The sequence below is a fragment of the Anser cygnoides genome, chromosome 18 (assembly GCF_040182565.1).
Source record: "Anser cygnoides isolate HZ-2024a breed goose chromosome 18, Taihu_goose_T2T_genome, whole genome shotgun sequence".
Lineage (NCBI taxonomy): Eukaryota > Metazoa > Chordata > Aves > Anseriformes > Anatidae > Anser > Anser cygnoides.
This window is the reverse complement of record NC_089890.1, coordinates 10,057,472-10,075,134: the sequence shown is the minus strand read 5'-3', so window position 1 is coordinate 10,075,134 and position 17,663 is coordinate 10,057,472. Positions and strand designations below refer to the sequence as shown.

At 36.1% G+C, this 17,663-nt stretch overlaps 1 protein-coding gene across 8 annotated transcripts in view; it reads right to left on the bottom strand.

Moving 5' to 3' along the window:
- BRIP1 (BRCA1 interacting helicase 1) overlaps nucleotides 1-17,663 on the bottom strand; it is a 120,440-nt gene that overhangs the window by 98,917 nt on the left and 3,860 nt on the right. For 7 of the 8 annotated variants that reach the window (XM_066979409.1, XM_066979411.1, XM_066979410.1 and 4 more), the window contains 9 exons: nucleotides 16,794-16,928; nucleotides 10,225-10,518; nucleotides 9,376-9,597; nucleotides 8,643-8,842; nucleotides 4,602-4,734; nucleotides 3,948-4,099; nucleotides 3,120-3,291; nucleotides 2,865-3,002; nucleotides 2,320-2,481 (listed from right to left, as the gene is read on the bottom strand). In XM_066979409.1, coding sequence (XP_066835510.1) covers nucleotides 2,320-2,481; nucleotides 2,865-3,002; nucleotides 3,120-3,291; nucleotides 3,948-4,099; nucleotides 4,602-4,734; nucleotides 8,643-8,842; nucleotides 9,376-9,597; nucleotides 10,225-10,518; nucleotides 16,794-16,928 — 1,608 coding nt within the window. Of the gene's footprint in view, nucleotides 1-2,319; nucleotides 2,482-2,864; nucleotides 3,003-3,119; nucleotides 3,292-3,947; nucleotides 4,100-4,601; nucleotides 4,735-8,642; nucleotides 8,843-9,375; nucleotides 9,598-10,224; nucleotides 10,519-13,615; nucleotides 14,059-16,793; nucleotides 16,929-17,663 lie in introns of those variants that run through there. The other variant, XM_066979413.1, reaches the window with a different exon arrangement.

Sequence of the window (17,663 nt, the reverse complement as noted above, 5' to 3'; positions counted from 1 at the left end):
AGATTTTTTCTATTAAGCACTTCAGAAGTCTGAAACGAATCACTATATTTCTGGTTCAGTTTGTTTCATCAGCACTAACATGAATACATCGGTCATCATTTTCACCTAATGTTGGTTGATTACTTAGCATTTACAAAGCAACCTGAAATTCTAGGCAAAATATAGAGGAAGAAACTTTACTTTACTTATAAAAGCCCCTTAACTGCCAGGCTTAGAAGAAGTTAAAATGATTTAGTTTGTTGTACTTCTGCCATAATTTTATTTCTGACACTGTGTAATTGTGTTTTAACAGGACAAACAAGGAGAGAAAACTTCTTGCCTCCTGGCTCTAGGCTCCCAACACTGTTCATCATGACACACTGCATCATGACTGGGTTCTCTACTTCTGCTTCCTGCGGATAGTGTTACACATACCTCCATTCTTTTTATTCCCAGTGGCTGAGGCTAGAAACTGTTAATTTACAATTCTCAAAACAGAAAAGGAAAATACAGGTATATTTCATTAAAATGAATTAAAGTCTATGAAATTCAAATTGAATTGCATGAAAGTGCAGTAAGATGCAATTTCTGTCTCTAGTACTCTCGTTATATACAAGCAAAGAAAGTAACATATAATTTACTACTTGAATTAAGTTAAAATGGGATTTGCAGAAAAATAAAGTTAACATTATTTACAAAGCAAATACTTAGGGATAATTAACAAAGATTTTTGGGCAAAGAGGCCAAAATGCGTATGAGCGCTTGAAAGTGAAGCACTGAAACAGACAGAGCCATCTAAGAAGCAAGGCTTCTGTAGGCATGCGGAGCAAAGAACATCATTGCTGAGCCAGAAATTCTTAAACAAAACTAAAACAGAATGTTGAACCGAAAAACACATCTGTAACTAACCAAACTGAAAACCAATGTACATGCCTAAATTCAAACTCCATCAGTTTAACTTGATAGAAAAGAGATACACTGATGGCACTCCAAATTCAGAGCACTGCACTCAAAACTTCTAAGACACTTAAACAGACTTTTTTTCCACTTATTCAAAAGTAGAAAGTGCTCTTCATAAAACAATTTGATACCTTCAAAAATTTGCTTAACTCATAATAGTTCATTCAGTGAGGTACATGACCAGCTATATTATTGCCATCTTGATAGGCTTGAACCATTTCTTTAAAAGGTGCAGTTTTTCACGCGATCTAGCAATTTCCCCATGAAAGTCTCTGAAAAGCAGTTTTGAAATGCAAATGTGCAGGTAAGCAATATTCCGCAGGATGATGAAAGAAAAATGCCTTGTTTTCCCTGCACTAATATGCTTACGTTTACATTATTCTGTACTTTCAACATATTAATCTCTTAGTCTTAAAGGCAACCCAATCCAGAATAAAAGAAGAAGTGGAATGAAAAAGGGCATCCATAGAAAGATATTGGCAATGTGATTTTAAAATATCATCCTTCAATTGTCTGCAATTTATATTTATCAATACTTTCACTGGGTTCATGGAAGTGTTCCCACAAAGAAAAAACACTCAACGTGTTTAGCTAGGTGACCTTTCGGTGAAGCATAAGGGCAGTGAGAGGGGGAAGGGTACCAGAGCTGTCCAGCAATCTCTTTCCTTCTTTATTAAATGTCATTACAAAGACTCTCCATACTTTCAATTCAGATTACTATTCTCATAAAAAACTTTCAGAGGTGTTTGTCAGGTTTGCATACAATAAGATCAACTACCACATACTGCTTAACGTTACACACCTTAGTAAAAGAATAGTGATGATAGTGAAAACTGAAATATGCCCTCAAATTCCTTAATAAAATAAATTGAATGCAAAATTTATTTACAGATTGCTAACATTGTGTATAAGTGCACAGTTTTGTGAGCTAGGTTAAATAAACTTATAGTCAGTAATCTGCTTTTTTCACTGATTGCACATTACCCGGTCTAATGTGGTCACCTAATGGTTACTGTCAGTAACTGCACTGATGACTGCAATGCTTTAAAGACACAGAGAAGGAAAAAAACTCCTTGCTTTGCAGAAAAAAATGCAGAACAGTCTGGCTTTTTAAAAAAATAATCAACAAAAATTAGTACTCCTTTTATATTAACTGAGATACAAACATTGTTGAAAACACATATGAGTCTGCTTTTTCACAAAAACAAATTTGCATGCCAGCCAATATGAGATTGAAGAAATCACAATATAATTGTTATTACAATATATTTATTCTATAACCATTCATATATATTGTTTAAAAAAAGAAAAAATCACATTACGTTTTTCAAGTAGAGTGTATGTTTTTTAAAGGGAAAATATGAAGTAAAATTTCCTTACCTTATAGGATGGCAAAAAACACAAAATTCCTTGGCCAACTGTTTGACACACTGCAAGCAGAAGCGCTCCCACCTCATCTTGGAACTCAAAGGTCTCTGCATGTTGGAATGTGGCGCACAGCTTCCGACCATTTGGGCCTGCTCCAATGGTGCCAACCCAAACCTTGTGTATTTCAAATTCAAAAAGTTAATACTAAACTGACACTGACAGTAACTGTATGAAATTACATTATGTTAAATCATGAAACATCAAATGTGTAGAAAAACATTGAGATTATTTCTCAGCAAATGAGTTTGAGTACTTAAAAACAGAAGAGAGAGTGCAGTAACTGAGATGAGATGGTTATTACCAAAATAGCTTAGCTTCAGATTTTCCCACGGAGGGGATGTCTAAGTATTGCTCTCTTTTTCATTTGAAAACTTACAATTGCATTAATCTAGTCTGTTCTATACATTTCCTTCCTACTTACAGAGTCTGCCACCATTTTTATTTTCAAGTTACTGTTCATTTCACAATGGACAGCATTACACCTCTGCAGAGTTTACCTGCGAGTTCCGAATAACATGATTTGCCTCCAGCTGAATAGAAAACTTCACGCCAAGTTCTGAAGAAAATGAATCCATTGGAGAGAGCGTACCAGATGTCAGAACAATTGTTCTGACATCATTTAAGTCTGAAAAAGCCTAAGTTAGAGAGGGAAAAGAAGGAATTCAGAAAATGGATGTAATCACTTTAAGATCTTACATGTATTTGCTATCATATAAAATCACTTAAGCCCTTCTACTTCCCACCCAGCTTACCACAGCGGGATTCAAGCACCAAAAATTAAGCATGTGGACTACAGTTTTATGACGCGCTTTCCTTTTCTGTTTGGTATTTGTAAAGAAGGCACTGGAATCTGAAACATCAGGCTGGTTTTCATTCATCCAAGTATACGTTTGTTGTAGAGCAACTCTGTAGTCATCCGCATACCTATACAGAGATATACAAATATTAATTAAAACTACAATTAAACAAACTGTAAGCGTTAAGCTCATAAAAATCAAAGACAGCATCACTACAATGCATTTATAATTAAAGCTTAAAAAATAATCTCATACACTATATTGTCTAAAAAAAGAAAAGCTATGGACCGTGCAGTGTATAAACCTTTCCCTAGAAATAGGTAACTCTGCTCTAGGTTTAAAATTTCAACAGTTGCCAGTTTCCCATTTAGATAAATAATGAAACTTCACAATAATTAAAATTTTTAAAATAAGATCTAAATCAGAAAGCTTTACTAACTGCTGACGTTAGTATCCAAAAGTCAAATGATAAGTGCTATAGAGAAAAATAAAATCCATGAAGCATATTTAACTTGGCAATGCATCAAGAAGATTTACCTCTAACCCTCAAATAAATTTCTTCAACATTTGAATTCATTCATGAATGAAAAAATGTATTTTGATAGTATTTAAATTAATTCTCAATAAATTCTTCCGCAATAAGTAGATTTTCCAAAGCTTTTTGAAATGTTAATTTTGCTCAGAAGCTGGACACTATAACAAAATGTTGTTCAAATGAAATGGACAATTTGGTAAGCTGAATTAACCTGAACAGTGTGGTGGTGTTTATGCATTTGCACTGACCTGCTATTATCTTTAAAAAGACATAAAAGAACCATGAATAAGCCTTTTAGCACAATCTGTGTGGCAGGGCTCACAACCGGTATCTCAATAAGCTCCTCTCTACCAAACACTGATATTTTTTCTTCTTTTTCTAAGATAGCTGAAAGGTGTTTCTGTAAGAGGCAAAACAAATTCCATATTAACATTCTCAGTTATCTTCTCAAAAGCAAAGCTAACACAGATACAAGACAACTAGCACGCTGCTTTAAAAGTTTACGTAAGCCACCTGTAAAGTCAGACTGAAGACAGAATTGAGAAGGAAAACTAACAATTCTTTTAACATATTTGGCTTACACAAAAAGGACAGATGAAGTTGAAAATACTCTAAGTACATTTCACCAGTCAATAAAAATGTAGATGGATAGTACAGAGAAAGCTATCACTGACTAACCAGTTCGATTTCAATAATTGTACATGATCAATTTTATCCTTTAAAAGGCAGATTCTCCACAAGTTCCAGTAGTTTAAATGGATTACTCCTGGTTTTCATCATGTATAATTTTCAGACAGCTTTTCAAAATTGCAGTAAAGTAACAGATGTGTTAACATTTAGTTTATGGGTACTTTAAGATGTTTAACATCTCTGGTACTGATTTATAGAGCTTACAGCATTACCTGTAAAATGGGAAATGTAATATTGGTTATTCCCATTTTGTGCAAAATGTTCAGCATTTCTTTTCCACTCCAAACCTTACAGGAAGTTTCATACCCTCTTTCTACAAGTTGGCTAGAGCTCTCCTTTAACCAGCTGTAAAAGAGAGAAATCAGAAATAACTTTAGCATAAACTTAGAGATACATTTCAAGTACAAGTACAAAACAAACAACCTCGAAAAATGGCACCACACTTCTGAGATGAAGGTGATAAACACTGCATTTAGGTAGCTGAATCCTGCTCTTCCTTATGCCAGTTTTTCCACTGTTGAAATTATGTCTATGGAAGCTGCTCTTGAGGCAGCTCAGTGAAATGAGAGGAAAACCTGTCCCCATATATTTATATTTTATCATCATGTAATATCTCTATAATAAGGAAGAAGGATTAGAATATAATCTGTTCTTATAAGATGTCAGGGTCATTTAAGAAAGATTTCTGCTGTGCTTTTAAAGCCACTCATTACTTTGTTTGTCATCCTCTCAATTGCAGATTTCCCTCTTAAACAAATCTTGAGGCACGAAATGACTCCTTTTAATATCTATACACAGTAAGGCAGGGTTGGACAATACAATATAAATTGCCTATTTTAACCTAGCTACAGATATTCATAATTCTGCTAAAACTTGAAAACTAAGCAGAATTATAACCGTACTGACAATGCAGTATGTGACAGGACTTCTAAAAACAGGATGTAAACATGCAGATCATCTCATCTGTGGCACAGCTAAGATTTTCACTACCGAAGTATGTCTCCAGAATTACAAGATTTTTTCCCTCTGTCTAGAGAAGCAGGCAGGCTCCCTCTTTCTCAGGAAATGCCGAAGCTGTCTGTTTCATCAACAAGCAGGAGGCATCAGAAAGACAGCTGTCATTTCTACAATAGTTCAAAATATGTATCTGTAAAATCAGTTAATCGTTATCAAATAAAGCAACAGGGCTTAGTGACTGTTTCAGTTCCAGATTTCCTGCCCTGTCACTGTAAATCATCTGTACAACAGAACAATTAAAAAACCTTCCCTTTTGCTAGGTTTGCAAACAAAAATCCATAAATACTACCATGCCAATTACTTCTTTCATAATTTGCTTTATCTTGTTAAGGAATGATGATCACTAACACAGGCAGAAGTTCACCAGTGTAGTATTTGGCCCCAATTCCTCAAATGTAAAATCAAAAAGACCTGAAACTATAGATCGGAAAAGGTGAGTATGAAAGAAATGAATAAATGGGTAAAACATTCCAGGAAATGTTAAACTTCTGTTTTCGTGTTCTGAACTTTAAATGCCTTAGCATACTTTTAAAATGGTTCTGGTATAAACACAAACTTGATACAATCACCTTCCTAACCTAATACTAAAGCATTGCAAAAAAAGGCAAATTCTAGAATAAACCCCATCCAATTAAATCTAACATTAAATTGCTTACTTGGAATACCTGATACTCTACTTAGAACAAGAATTTATTTTAGAGTAAAGCAGTAAATAAATAAAATTAGCTTCATTTCCAGATATCTACAATTTTGAAGTAAAAATCAGCGTATGCAATATTTTCAGGAAAAGATTCAGGAAACGTTCCAAGCTGCCTTCAGTTCAAGAAAGTATATTTGACCCTTCGCTTCCTACCAGAAAATCCCACTGTTTGTTCAATGGAGCAAGCCATCCCATCTAAATTGTCCTTGTAAATCTGCACCTCATCATAAAAGCCTGCCAAGTATACCTCTACTGGTATATCTTCAAGCTCCTCAGAAAGGTCATTTTAGCACCTCAGTGGCACTAAGCCCATGCTTAAGTGCTTTTTGGAATGGGGACCCAAGACCTTTATAACTGAAATAAGGTTCTTCTAATTGCCCACGCATTTGGCAAAGCCATGTCACTTTCTGCAACAGCATATTACCAATTACTGGCAATTTACACCCAGTCTTCTGCTTTCCAACTGCTTTACATACTGCTGGCAGATTTGCCAAGACAATCAACCTTAGTTTTTCTGATAAGGTTAAAAAGCTTGAGGCAATTTAATCTCCAGCCATGCTATTCTCATCTTTTACTAACTTTGAATATTTGAAATTTCCAAAGTAGGAGAATTAACTGCAAAAAAAGAAAAACAAAAATCATTTCTCTGACACAAACATTAACACTCAGGGTAGAGAAAGGACAGGAAAAATGACAAACTACTTGTTGTAGCGTACTGCAAGGTGTATTCCACCAACCACCAACGTAACAAAACGATGATTTGACATGCACTGAAACAGAGTTCAGTTAACTTCAAAGCCACTGGTACCATTATTCACTTTTATTCTACTGACCTGGTCATTCTAGGTTTCATTAGCTGTGCATTTCTAAACTCTTTCAGTCCCTGAATCCCTCAAATGAAAGGTTCAAAAATTAAGGACTAGAGAGCTGAATTCCAAATTCTCCACCGGTGACAGAACCTTCTGGCATAGTTTCAACTTTCTCATGTTCCTACTCCATGCAAAATATGCCCTTGTGCCCTCTTTTTTTTTTCTTCGCTTCTTCCCAAGCTTCTGCCTTCAGTCCATTTGCTTCTGTTCTCCTTCCAGCCCCTCTCATGATTCGCAGCTTCTGCTGAGATCCTCCCGTTCCAATTCTACCTCTACGCTTTCTGGGTTTTAACTATTTTGTTTGTTTGTTTGTTTTGTTTTGTTTGTTTGCTTTTACTACTTTTTCCTTTGTGGGAAGAAGGGCAAAAAGAAGCAGAGAAGGGGAGAACATTTTTAATTTTTTCAGTTTCTATCTGCCTTACTGATCAGCTCGTGCTTCTACCAGCACTCTCTCAATCACCCATGTTTCTCTATTCACTGAGCTCCGTGACACTTGTGTTCCAGCAAGGCAGGTGCTGAGAAATTCAGCTTATCTTTGGTTTCAATGTAAGTACAAAAGCTGATCATTAAAGCCGTATTCTGCTGATATAGTCCAGGGAGAAAGAATGATCAGTAACACTGTGTAGACAATTCCTGCCTCAGAATAATCAGAAGCTCAAAGAGGACAGTGCATGCACGTGCAAAGAGTTTGTTACTTGAATGCTCTAACAATTTAACGAGTCTGTGCTGCGAATTTGTACGTACAGCAGTTTGTCAGAGCTTTAACTCTCTGCTCAAGTTTGAGCCAAGTTTTACGAGAAAAATAAAGGGCATGATTGATAAATTCACTTTCAAAAATGATGAATCTGTTCCAAAACACAGAGGCACAGGGATTATTACTAAAGTAGATTTAGGAACTTACTCAATTTTAAGCATGGACAAAATAGATAAAAGACCCAGAATAAATTTCAAGAAACAAAGTTTCAGCACTGTATAAGTACTCAAATACAGCAAAGGTAGAAGCAACTTAAAACACCATTATAATGGGAGCGGTTGACATTTTTAGTCATTACGTGTCACTACCGATGCTCTCTGTAACGAAGTTGGCAGTCTTTTACTGCACCAATAAATGACTCCTATTTCAGCTATACATGACAACAGTGTTCTGGTAGAACTTCCCTCTAGCTTCAGCACAGAATAGTCTTGAGGGAAAAAATGTCTCTCTAACGCTCCTTTAAACATATTCATCAAAACACTTCCTGTCGAAAGCTCCCAAAGCATTTCATAAATGTGCACTAATTAATGCTTTGACAAAGCAATGCTATTACTACTCATCAAATAAGCAAACAGAAGCGTTTAAAAGACAATTGATTCACCTCAGGTAAAATTTTCATACTGAACTTCATAGACTAGGACGGTAAGCCCCATAAATATCAGTACATTCAAGAGTATAGCACATTTTTAAACAAATTTCAATGCTTCCCCTTGAGTAAGGAGGATTTAAAACAAAAAGAAATCCTCTGTACTCCTCAAATGAACAAAAATCAGGTGACTGCATAGTCAGAAGTCTACTTCTATTGCATTTTATTTGATGCAACACAGTAACCAGCAAATTGCATTAGCAAAAGGAGTCTAAATGATGTTTTTTAAAAATACTGACATAATGCGATTAAAAAGAGTTGCCTTACTTTGTCAAAGAGTAGCACACAGCCCGTAGATGCTCATGATCCTTCTGCCTAATGTTGTTATTGACCATGGAATCTAGCTCTTCTCGAGCAGCTCTGAGTTGACTTTCTGTAACGCTGAAACTTACTGACTCCCGAGCACAGTCCTCAATATTGTGGGCTTCATCTAAAATAACCACTTGGCCTTTTAGGTTAATTTCCATCTGAAAAATAAAATGATTATCTAGTGAAACAGAGTAAAATACTATAATGAGAAACAGCAGCTAACTGGATCCTGTTTTTAAAAAATGCCTATTCTACATCATGGTGCAAGCAACAGAAAGTTTTCATCTTTCTGATCCAGTTTCTGCGGCCTAGAAAAAAAAAAAACAGGAGAAAAAAAGCCTTAGCTCAGCCTGAGTGAATATAATCTGGATATACTACACTCCACAAGTCCAAGACCTGTGAAATTTACATGGGTTTATTTTCCACTGATTAAAAAAAACCGTGACCGATTAGCTACAATATAAGAACAGGGGAACCATTACCTGGAATACAGAAACATCCATTTAAGAAAAAGAAAAGAAAAAAAATATTTAATCCAGGAGTTATTTATACATTATATTTGGATATAAACAGGATTTCAGTTGACCATGGCCAGTGAACCTAATATTTTGGTGGGTTTTGTTTGTTTTGGTTTTGTTTTTTAAACTTCACTTTAACTTCAGTTATTGCAATCTCTTAAAAATATACTTACACTCTCCCGTATCTGTGGGTCTAGGAGATAATTATAAGGACAAAATACAATATCTGCTCCCACCATGAGCTCTCTGGCTGCAAAATATGCACAGGCGCGAAGCTTCTTTCCCAGGCTGACTAGATCCTCAATGTCCCAAGCTTGGTACAGGTTATGTGCGGACTGTAGGGCATGGTGTTCACTGAGTTTATGAACAGCATGATAGTAAGGACAGGACTTGCCCTGAAAGCACATTAGCACAGACAGAAAAAACAAGTAAGCTTAAAACCTTCAAAGTCATTATCTGCATTTGGCTTTATTTACTGGAACATTTTTAAAAGCTACTTTATATGATGGGCAATAATGAAAAACATACCATGAAGAGATTAATACGGAGGTATCAGCTGTGGTTAATTCGATAAAGAAAGGGTTCTTAACATTTATATATATGATACAAGAAACTAAATCCCTAGAAAAATAAAGATAACTGGACAACAATTTTATCCCACACACCGTATGCAGCATTACCAAAGTTTACTTTTGTTGTTTGTGTGTGTGAAGTGCAAAGGCACCAGTCCTGAATGTGTAACTTCATCATTTTTAAGGGAAATAATTTGAGTGAAACAAAATTTTGTGGAAATTACAGCTAAACTTGCAAGTATAATCAACTATATTATTCCCATCACATATTTTTCAGTATTGGTACTGTGTATCAACATTTTCTAATAATTGATATTTAATTTAAACCATGTTAGCAGATGCATTTAACCAACATAGCTTAAAGAAATCAAAATTGTAAATAAACTGTTCCACTACCTTTCACTTAATATTTTTAAGCAAATAGTCGTTTTCTGAAACAAAATTACTCACATGTTTTCCTTCCAGTAATTCTACACACAGTTCATTCCTGTTCGTACTACTACTAGACACCACTGGATGAATACAGGTATGATCCCGGCTAGAAAGAATTGTCATAGGGACACTGGAATATGCTGTTCTCTTCAACTCTCTGGTAATCTGGGATATTTGTTTGTGTGTTCGTGTTCCAAAAAATATCTTGGGAATGAACAACTGATCTCCTTTGTCTTTCTTCTTTGTGTTGCTAGCATCTTTATGAGTTTCTTTTCCAGAAGAACAGGAACACTCAGTGCAAGAGCTGACAGACTGTAACCCAAAACAAAAAAAGATTAACAAAATCCCACTGCAAGATGAACATGCCAAATCTGTTTATAGTCTATTTACAAAATGCCCTCTGGGATAGTTGAAGATATCCTGTTAAATCACCAGGTCGGCTTATCAAACTGCAAAAAGTTAAGATTTTCAGGCATGAGAGGATGTGATGTGCATGCTTTAACATTTCTTAAAAGACATTCTGCAATCGCTAGGTACAACCTTATCATAACCTAATTGCGGAAAGAATTGCTACTCCCATGGAGTATTTACACATGTAATACGCATGTGAATAAAGTAAAGGAACTTCTCACATTTCAACTTGTGCATAAGGACACTTCTGTTACAAAATAAGAAGTGTCCAGAATCTTAAAAGAAGAAAACCTTGGGACTAGGCACCCAAATTAAAATACTGAGAACATTTTTCAGTATAGTAAGGGAAATCTAGACAGTTTAATGAAATCTGTTTGCAGATAAAACAGACTACCTCATATGTACTCCATTAGAAACATATTTGACATGCTATTATGTCTATAAACTATGAGAATAAAAGGCAAAATAGGGGATAGTTCAAAACAGAAACTAATCCTGTAAAATATTTGTTAGACATTTTTTTTTCTTCCTGAGCTAGCACCATCTTTTTAACCTCTTTTATAATGTAAAATACCTGAACAACTGTCACAAAATTGTAATAATTAGGATGAAAAGATGCATGGCAAACAAGTGACTCATGAGTAGCCATGTCTACACACATCTCCTATAAAGATAACGAATTCCTCTAGTATAAAAGGATTTGTATTTGGTTTTCAGTTTGATAGTGCAAGTAACAACGTGTAGCTGCCAGCTCAGATATTCCTCCCTCCCCTTTTAATTGTAATCAGTAAGATTACCCATTACAAACAAATGCTAAATCATGCTGTGTGTTACACCACAATTCGGGGGATCAAGCTGTCTTTTAGCCTCCACTCGGAGGAAAAGCAAGTTCACATTACCCTCGGTCCCACTCAGCCTTGTCCCCCATTAAATATTACAATACATGATAGAAGGCATGTAAACGTAACTCTCCCGGAGCTGTCACTCACTGGGATAAAAGGTTCACTGATGTGCCAAATAAACAGGCCCTCAAAGCAGATAAAGTTACACCCGTGCTGGAATTGTTACATGCCCCTCTCAGGTTGCCAGTAACTGCGGATTTCATTACGCTGTGCTGCCACATTAAATGGCCGGTTCCAAATATCCTGCCTTCTATATTGAATAATTACTTATTCACCGAAAGGATAAAAAGAAGAGTTATGAATGGGGCTCTTGTCAGCAGCGAAGCAGGAAACAGCTGACATATGGTATATGTTACATATGTGCCAATACTCGACTCAGTTTGTACTCGCACAGAAAACGGCAATGCAAATTGTACCTTGATATTTCTAGCAAGGATATTCTATTTTTCTCTTTGAAATAACAACCTTCACATCACCGTGCTAACAAGTAATGCCTCAGAAGCAGTTTAGTTACTCCGCAGGGCCTTTAGGAATGCACGTAGCTTTTCATCTGGATTCGAGTTAAATTGTGTTTTCTGAGGTAAAACGGATTTGCAGAACTCAAAGATGACACCATGGCACTAGTACTTCACTGCTAACGCTACGCCCCACATGCAGTTGGCCAAATAGAAGTAATAAAACAGTAAGAGCAATCAAGCAGCTATTTTGCAGAAGTTGGTCTAACACATATGAACGTATATGCACATTTTCCTATTCTATTTGAACTGCATACACATGAACAGAAACCTCTTCTGTGATGGGTTTAAAAATATATATACTTCTCATAAGAAGACTTAAGAGTGTAATTTATAAGCCTTTTCACCTAAGAACAGTATTTTACAGGTGGCCTTAAAAGATTTTGTTATAAGGTTTGAAATGGATATAATACTGGCTTTAAGAAGCACTTCAGCCACTATGCCAGTTTTAAAATGTTACCGTCTACTTTGAAAAAGTTTTTTAAAAATCAACATTAAGAAAGTTAAAAATCAGTCCAAGTTTATACAGTGACCATTAAAAGTATAACACTGCCAGCAGTAGTCATAACGTTTCTGAAAGCCACAGACGCCACCAGCCCTAAACAAATAAATAAATAAAAACCTTCTTAGAACATCCTTTATAACAAAGGGAAACTTTAACAAAATGGTAAAAACAGTTTAGTTTGTGTTATTTGCATTATTACACTTGAATTCTTTGTTGTCCTTTAGAAAATGGTTTGGCCATCTTTAAATTTTATGAAAAACAAGCTATTGTAGTTCATTATTTCTATAAGACAATTTACTAGCAATATCACACAGCAGAAACGAACACGGTGGTGTTATTCTGCCATTGCTACAGAAAGAGGAGAGCACGTCCCTTCTGACCGAACAAAGGGATAGGGCCAACGTGGAAGTTCCTAGAGTAACATCACCTCAAAGTGCAGACCCGTAGCGCAGAGATACTGCCTAAACCATACCCAACTTAGAAAACTTTTCAATTTATTTATGAAAGAATCTATAGGTGGGGGAGGGAGTTGAGTATAAATGTTTAATGTTAAGACAACAGAAAACTATTTCACAATACCCTCTGGCTTCAGACCCGAACCCATTTTCAGCTGTTTGAATCTGGGACAGAGATTTTTATTTGTTTGTTTATTTATTTGTTTTTGGTGAAGGAAAAAATATATTCTTCTACTTTCCTTAGTATTTCATCAGACACTTCCAGTAACAGATGTTAGAGATCAGATACCAGACTATATGGACCTCGGGCTAATCCAGCTTGTTTTTACCTCTGTCAGCAGGCAGATAAAACAGCCTATCACATCACTATTTAGATGGCAAAAACGTAGAAGTCAGATTAATAAAAGAATAAATCAAGTCCACAGACCTGTCCTACGTGTAAATTAGAGCTAAACAAACACCGAGGCTGTGATCTTTGAAACACAAAGAGATAAGAGGAGCTCTTCATATCTCCATCTACATTTCCTGGTTACAAAGCCATCTAAATGATACAGCGGTGAATACTTCTTGTGTGAAATATCACACAAGCACAATCTAGTCAGATATCAGCAGTGACATTACCTGAGCTTTTCAACTATTCCTTTATATGCTCTCAAAAAGCACAGTATTCTGCTGCTGCTGCAGCCTCTTGATTAAAGTACACAAAGCAGCTGTTTATCCCCTCGCAGTAACCAGCAGGTGAACCCAGTTCAATATTTATCACAGCCTTTCACAGATCACTGCTAACCAAGCAAACGTTTTAATTAAGCTGGAACTTGCTTCAAAGAGCTCATTCAAAACGTCAGTCAGCAGGTAAAGGATCAGATACGGTGTCAGGTGAGAGCGTGTAATACAAATCCACAACTTTCTTCATCCCATCGCGGTAAATTAGCCCATTCTGGAGTCCAGACCCTGATTGTAACAGGCTGCCAGTCCCCTGGAATGTGTAACAGAAGTCACTCGAGTTCCTTTGTGGAGGTTGTAAGCAATATGTTAAACTGCAATAGGCTAGCACATTAAGACAGATTCTTTTCACAGCTGTTTTCTGATACCCCAAGTGTTTGTTACACTACTCTCCATTTACTGTTTACTTCTTTTTTTTTTTTCCTTAATGAAGTATAAATGGGGATTCCTTAGCCCAGCTGCCCCAGTTTCTCAGACCATATGCTTTCACAGGAGTAACAGAGTACCATAAGGGTATAACTTCTCATCTTAAGTTCCTCCTAGAACTGCCCTCTCTCACAAGAACTAACAGCTAGAGGGCAGAAATGGATCCCCAGCCCCTGGGCTGAGAGCAGACAGTCACCCTGGGAGAAGGGAAGGTCCTTACCCTGCAGGTGCTGCTCTGACACACCAGCACCGGGCAGCCCCTCTCCTGCTGGGCACGTGCCCACCCAGTCCCTCTCCGGGGGGCTCTGCATGAAGAAATGCCTGACAAGGAGCTACAGCCTCGAGCACAGGGCTGGCTGAAATAAAACAAGTTATACAAAGGATGCGTGCATTGTTCAAGGTGCTATACTTCCCAAAACAATATGCCAGAACATTTATGTACCGAACAGAATGAATGTTTTTACAGACTCTATCATCCTAAATGCACGATTACAATAACAGCACTGAATATATCTCAGCAAACTTTCAATCAAGATAAGCCACACGAGAAAAGCATTTTCATACCTGGCAGCCTATGCCATGACAATCTTCATGTTTTAAACCTAAAATTTAGCTGCAAAGCTAATAATGACAAATAAGGTTCTAATTTTGCAACTGCTTCTTGACGTCAGGCAAGTTCTCAGTCTGCTAAAGTAAAAGTTCATCATAGGAAAATAGTACCTTATCCTTTCATTCTTAGATTTTTTTTTAAAGAAATTATCACTGCTTTTATTCTTGAAAAAGAAACAAACGCTTATTTCTTCTTCAGTTACATTTTACTTTCTAAAGAAGCAGTAAACAGCGTAGAGTTTAAATTTTGAGTAGCATACTGTATTGTCTTTCTGCAAACTCAGACCCATGGAGAGTGTGTTATAATGCACTAGCTTACAGCTCAACCACTGTTACAGAAAATGAAGAGTTTCCTTAAAAATAATAAAACACTGAATAATAGTCTGATTTTTAACAGTACTGAAAGTTTTCCGTTTTCTTCACTACATGAGGATTCTAGAACTTGTAAATTGAATTTTTCAGACGCACACAAAGTACCCAAAGCAAATCTGACAATGAAATAAGAAAGGTCTTTTTATTTGAAAATCAACAGCACACTCTGCTGGCCTCTGTGTTTCAAAGTACCAGCTGACGTTCATACTCTACTCAAAAATCTGTGGAACTTTCCAAAACTAATAAAAATTACTTCCCATTAAATGACCTAGAAAACAGCTTTACTTCTGTCAGGAAAAGATTTATCTCCCAGTCTCTTACAGCAATACCAAAGCTGTTGGCTTGTTTTGTGTTTACAAGAGCAGAGTATACTGGAAAGCAGCTCTCGAAGTTAAAACAAACACTGATTAAAATAAAAGCTACATTCAGTCATACGAAGGGCCAAGTGCTGTTGGAAAAGAGCTAAGAGAATCCAAATGCTTGTTGAAACCAAGCACATTTCCAAACGTTCATGTAAATCCCTGTACTTCGAAGGACAGTTATCTAGAGATGGGTATGACTGTAAAACAACATACAAAATAGGAAAGGGAGAATGTTCTTTGCCTTTTGAAAAGAAATAGATTTCCATACTGAACAAAGTAGTAAGGGACAGACCTCATTCTTCTCTCATATTTGTCTCAAACTCATACAATTTCATGTTCTCCTGTATTTTAATATTGGCAAGAACTATTCTGTCACAGCCTTTGATAAGCACTCATGGGAGCTACATCACTAATGTAACTGGGCATCTCACATTCATCTCTCACTGTGTCCTATTTTTTATTCTACTGGTTTTGCTTAAACACGCTTTTGTCTAAAATGAATAAAACTCAAACACCAAGAATTGCAGAGAATGCCTAGCAGAGAGCTTCAGAAACAGCTGCGTATTTGTACCTCAACTTCTGTGACACCTCTGCTATGAAAGCGATCATTTTACTAGAAAAAACAAATATCACAGTAACACAGGATTTTTCTTGTTAATCACATGCAATATTTATTAGTAATGCTTTGTTGTAATATATTGTAAAGATCAGCTCCAACTTTCTCCACACTATTTCTTTGAATGTTTAAAAGGCACACACTTCAATATGAAGTGCTGTCTCTCATCTACTACATATGCCAAAAAACAAAGAATGGCAAGTTGAGCAACACCCACAAACTGTCAAGTGATCTCACCTAATTTCCATGGTCCTAGTTTCAAGTTCTTCTACGGTGTCACAAACCCACTATAAATGCAGGTCTAACATACAAATTTTACACATCCTATAGAACCGCTGCCACATATTGAAAGTTTACAGGCTGAAAGCTGAGACAGATTATTAACTATCGGGAAACCGTGGCTAAAAGAATTCAACCAACTGTTTACAAGAACAACTTGAATAGATATAACTTACACTTTGCAAACATGTTGGTTAGACACCACCATTAGCAGTAAAAGCCTTTGCAGTTCTCCCTATAGATAGTGACAACATATTACTTTAAAGCAAGTTACGAGGCCATAAAGCAGCTGGAAGCACAGTGTTTTGCAAAACTCGATTAGCAAGCTACATGTTATGTATAATCTCTTTACAGTCAAAAAAAAATGCTCTTGAACTAACAATCATGATGTAAAACATGTTACATTACTTACTGGTTTGGGAGAAAAAGTAAGGTTTTTCACACTTTTTTCAGAATGAACAATCAGCTCCCCATTTTTTCTCTGATTATAAACTTCTAAAGCATCAACTAGCTGGACTCCCTTTGCAAAGCAATGCCGTTTTCTAACCTGTTGGGGAAAAGAAAAAACAAAGTACTGCATTAAAATATATCGGGCTGAAGTATGTGCTTACAATAGCCATGTGTGTTTCGTTTCAGATGTTTTCCACTGGATCTGTTCCAATAACACAGTGCATCATAATATTCATGAAGTTTAACCAAATCTAAGCTACACAAATGTCACTTAGGAAGAGCTATAAAATTCTAATTACTAGTTCAGTACAATAACAAAACGTGTAACAGTTAACTACTGCTGAGCTTTGGGTTTTCTATTTTACACCGTTACAAAACTGATAGAGATTATAATACTATAAATATAAGAAAACTTCCATGGCTAAAATAACAAGAAATAAGTTCAAGCCATATTAATCTAAAAACTTAGACACGGGAAACTGTCTGACCAGTACTCTGAAGCAATTGAAGCTATTTACAGCACACATACGAATATAAGTACTAAATCATGTGATACCAATACTGATGAACATGAAGAAAACGTCACAGAAATACCGCACTCCACATCACAGGCAAGAGATAACTACATTTGAAAGCAGGCATTTTGAAAAGATAATAAAACACAGCTCTACCATGGTATTATTTGTATTTTACAAATATATTTGCAAGAGCATTCAACTCTAGAATCTCATACTTTCACTATGCATTACAGATCAACTGGTGATAAATACACTTTGGGGATATTAAGTGTTTAAACATGGAGGAAGCCATTTAGGACACGGTATTATGAATA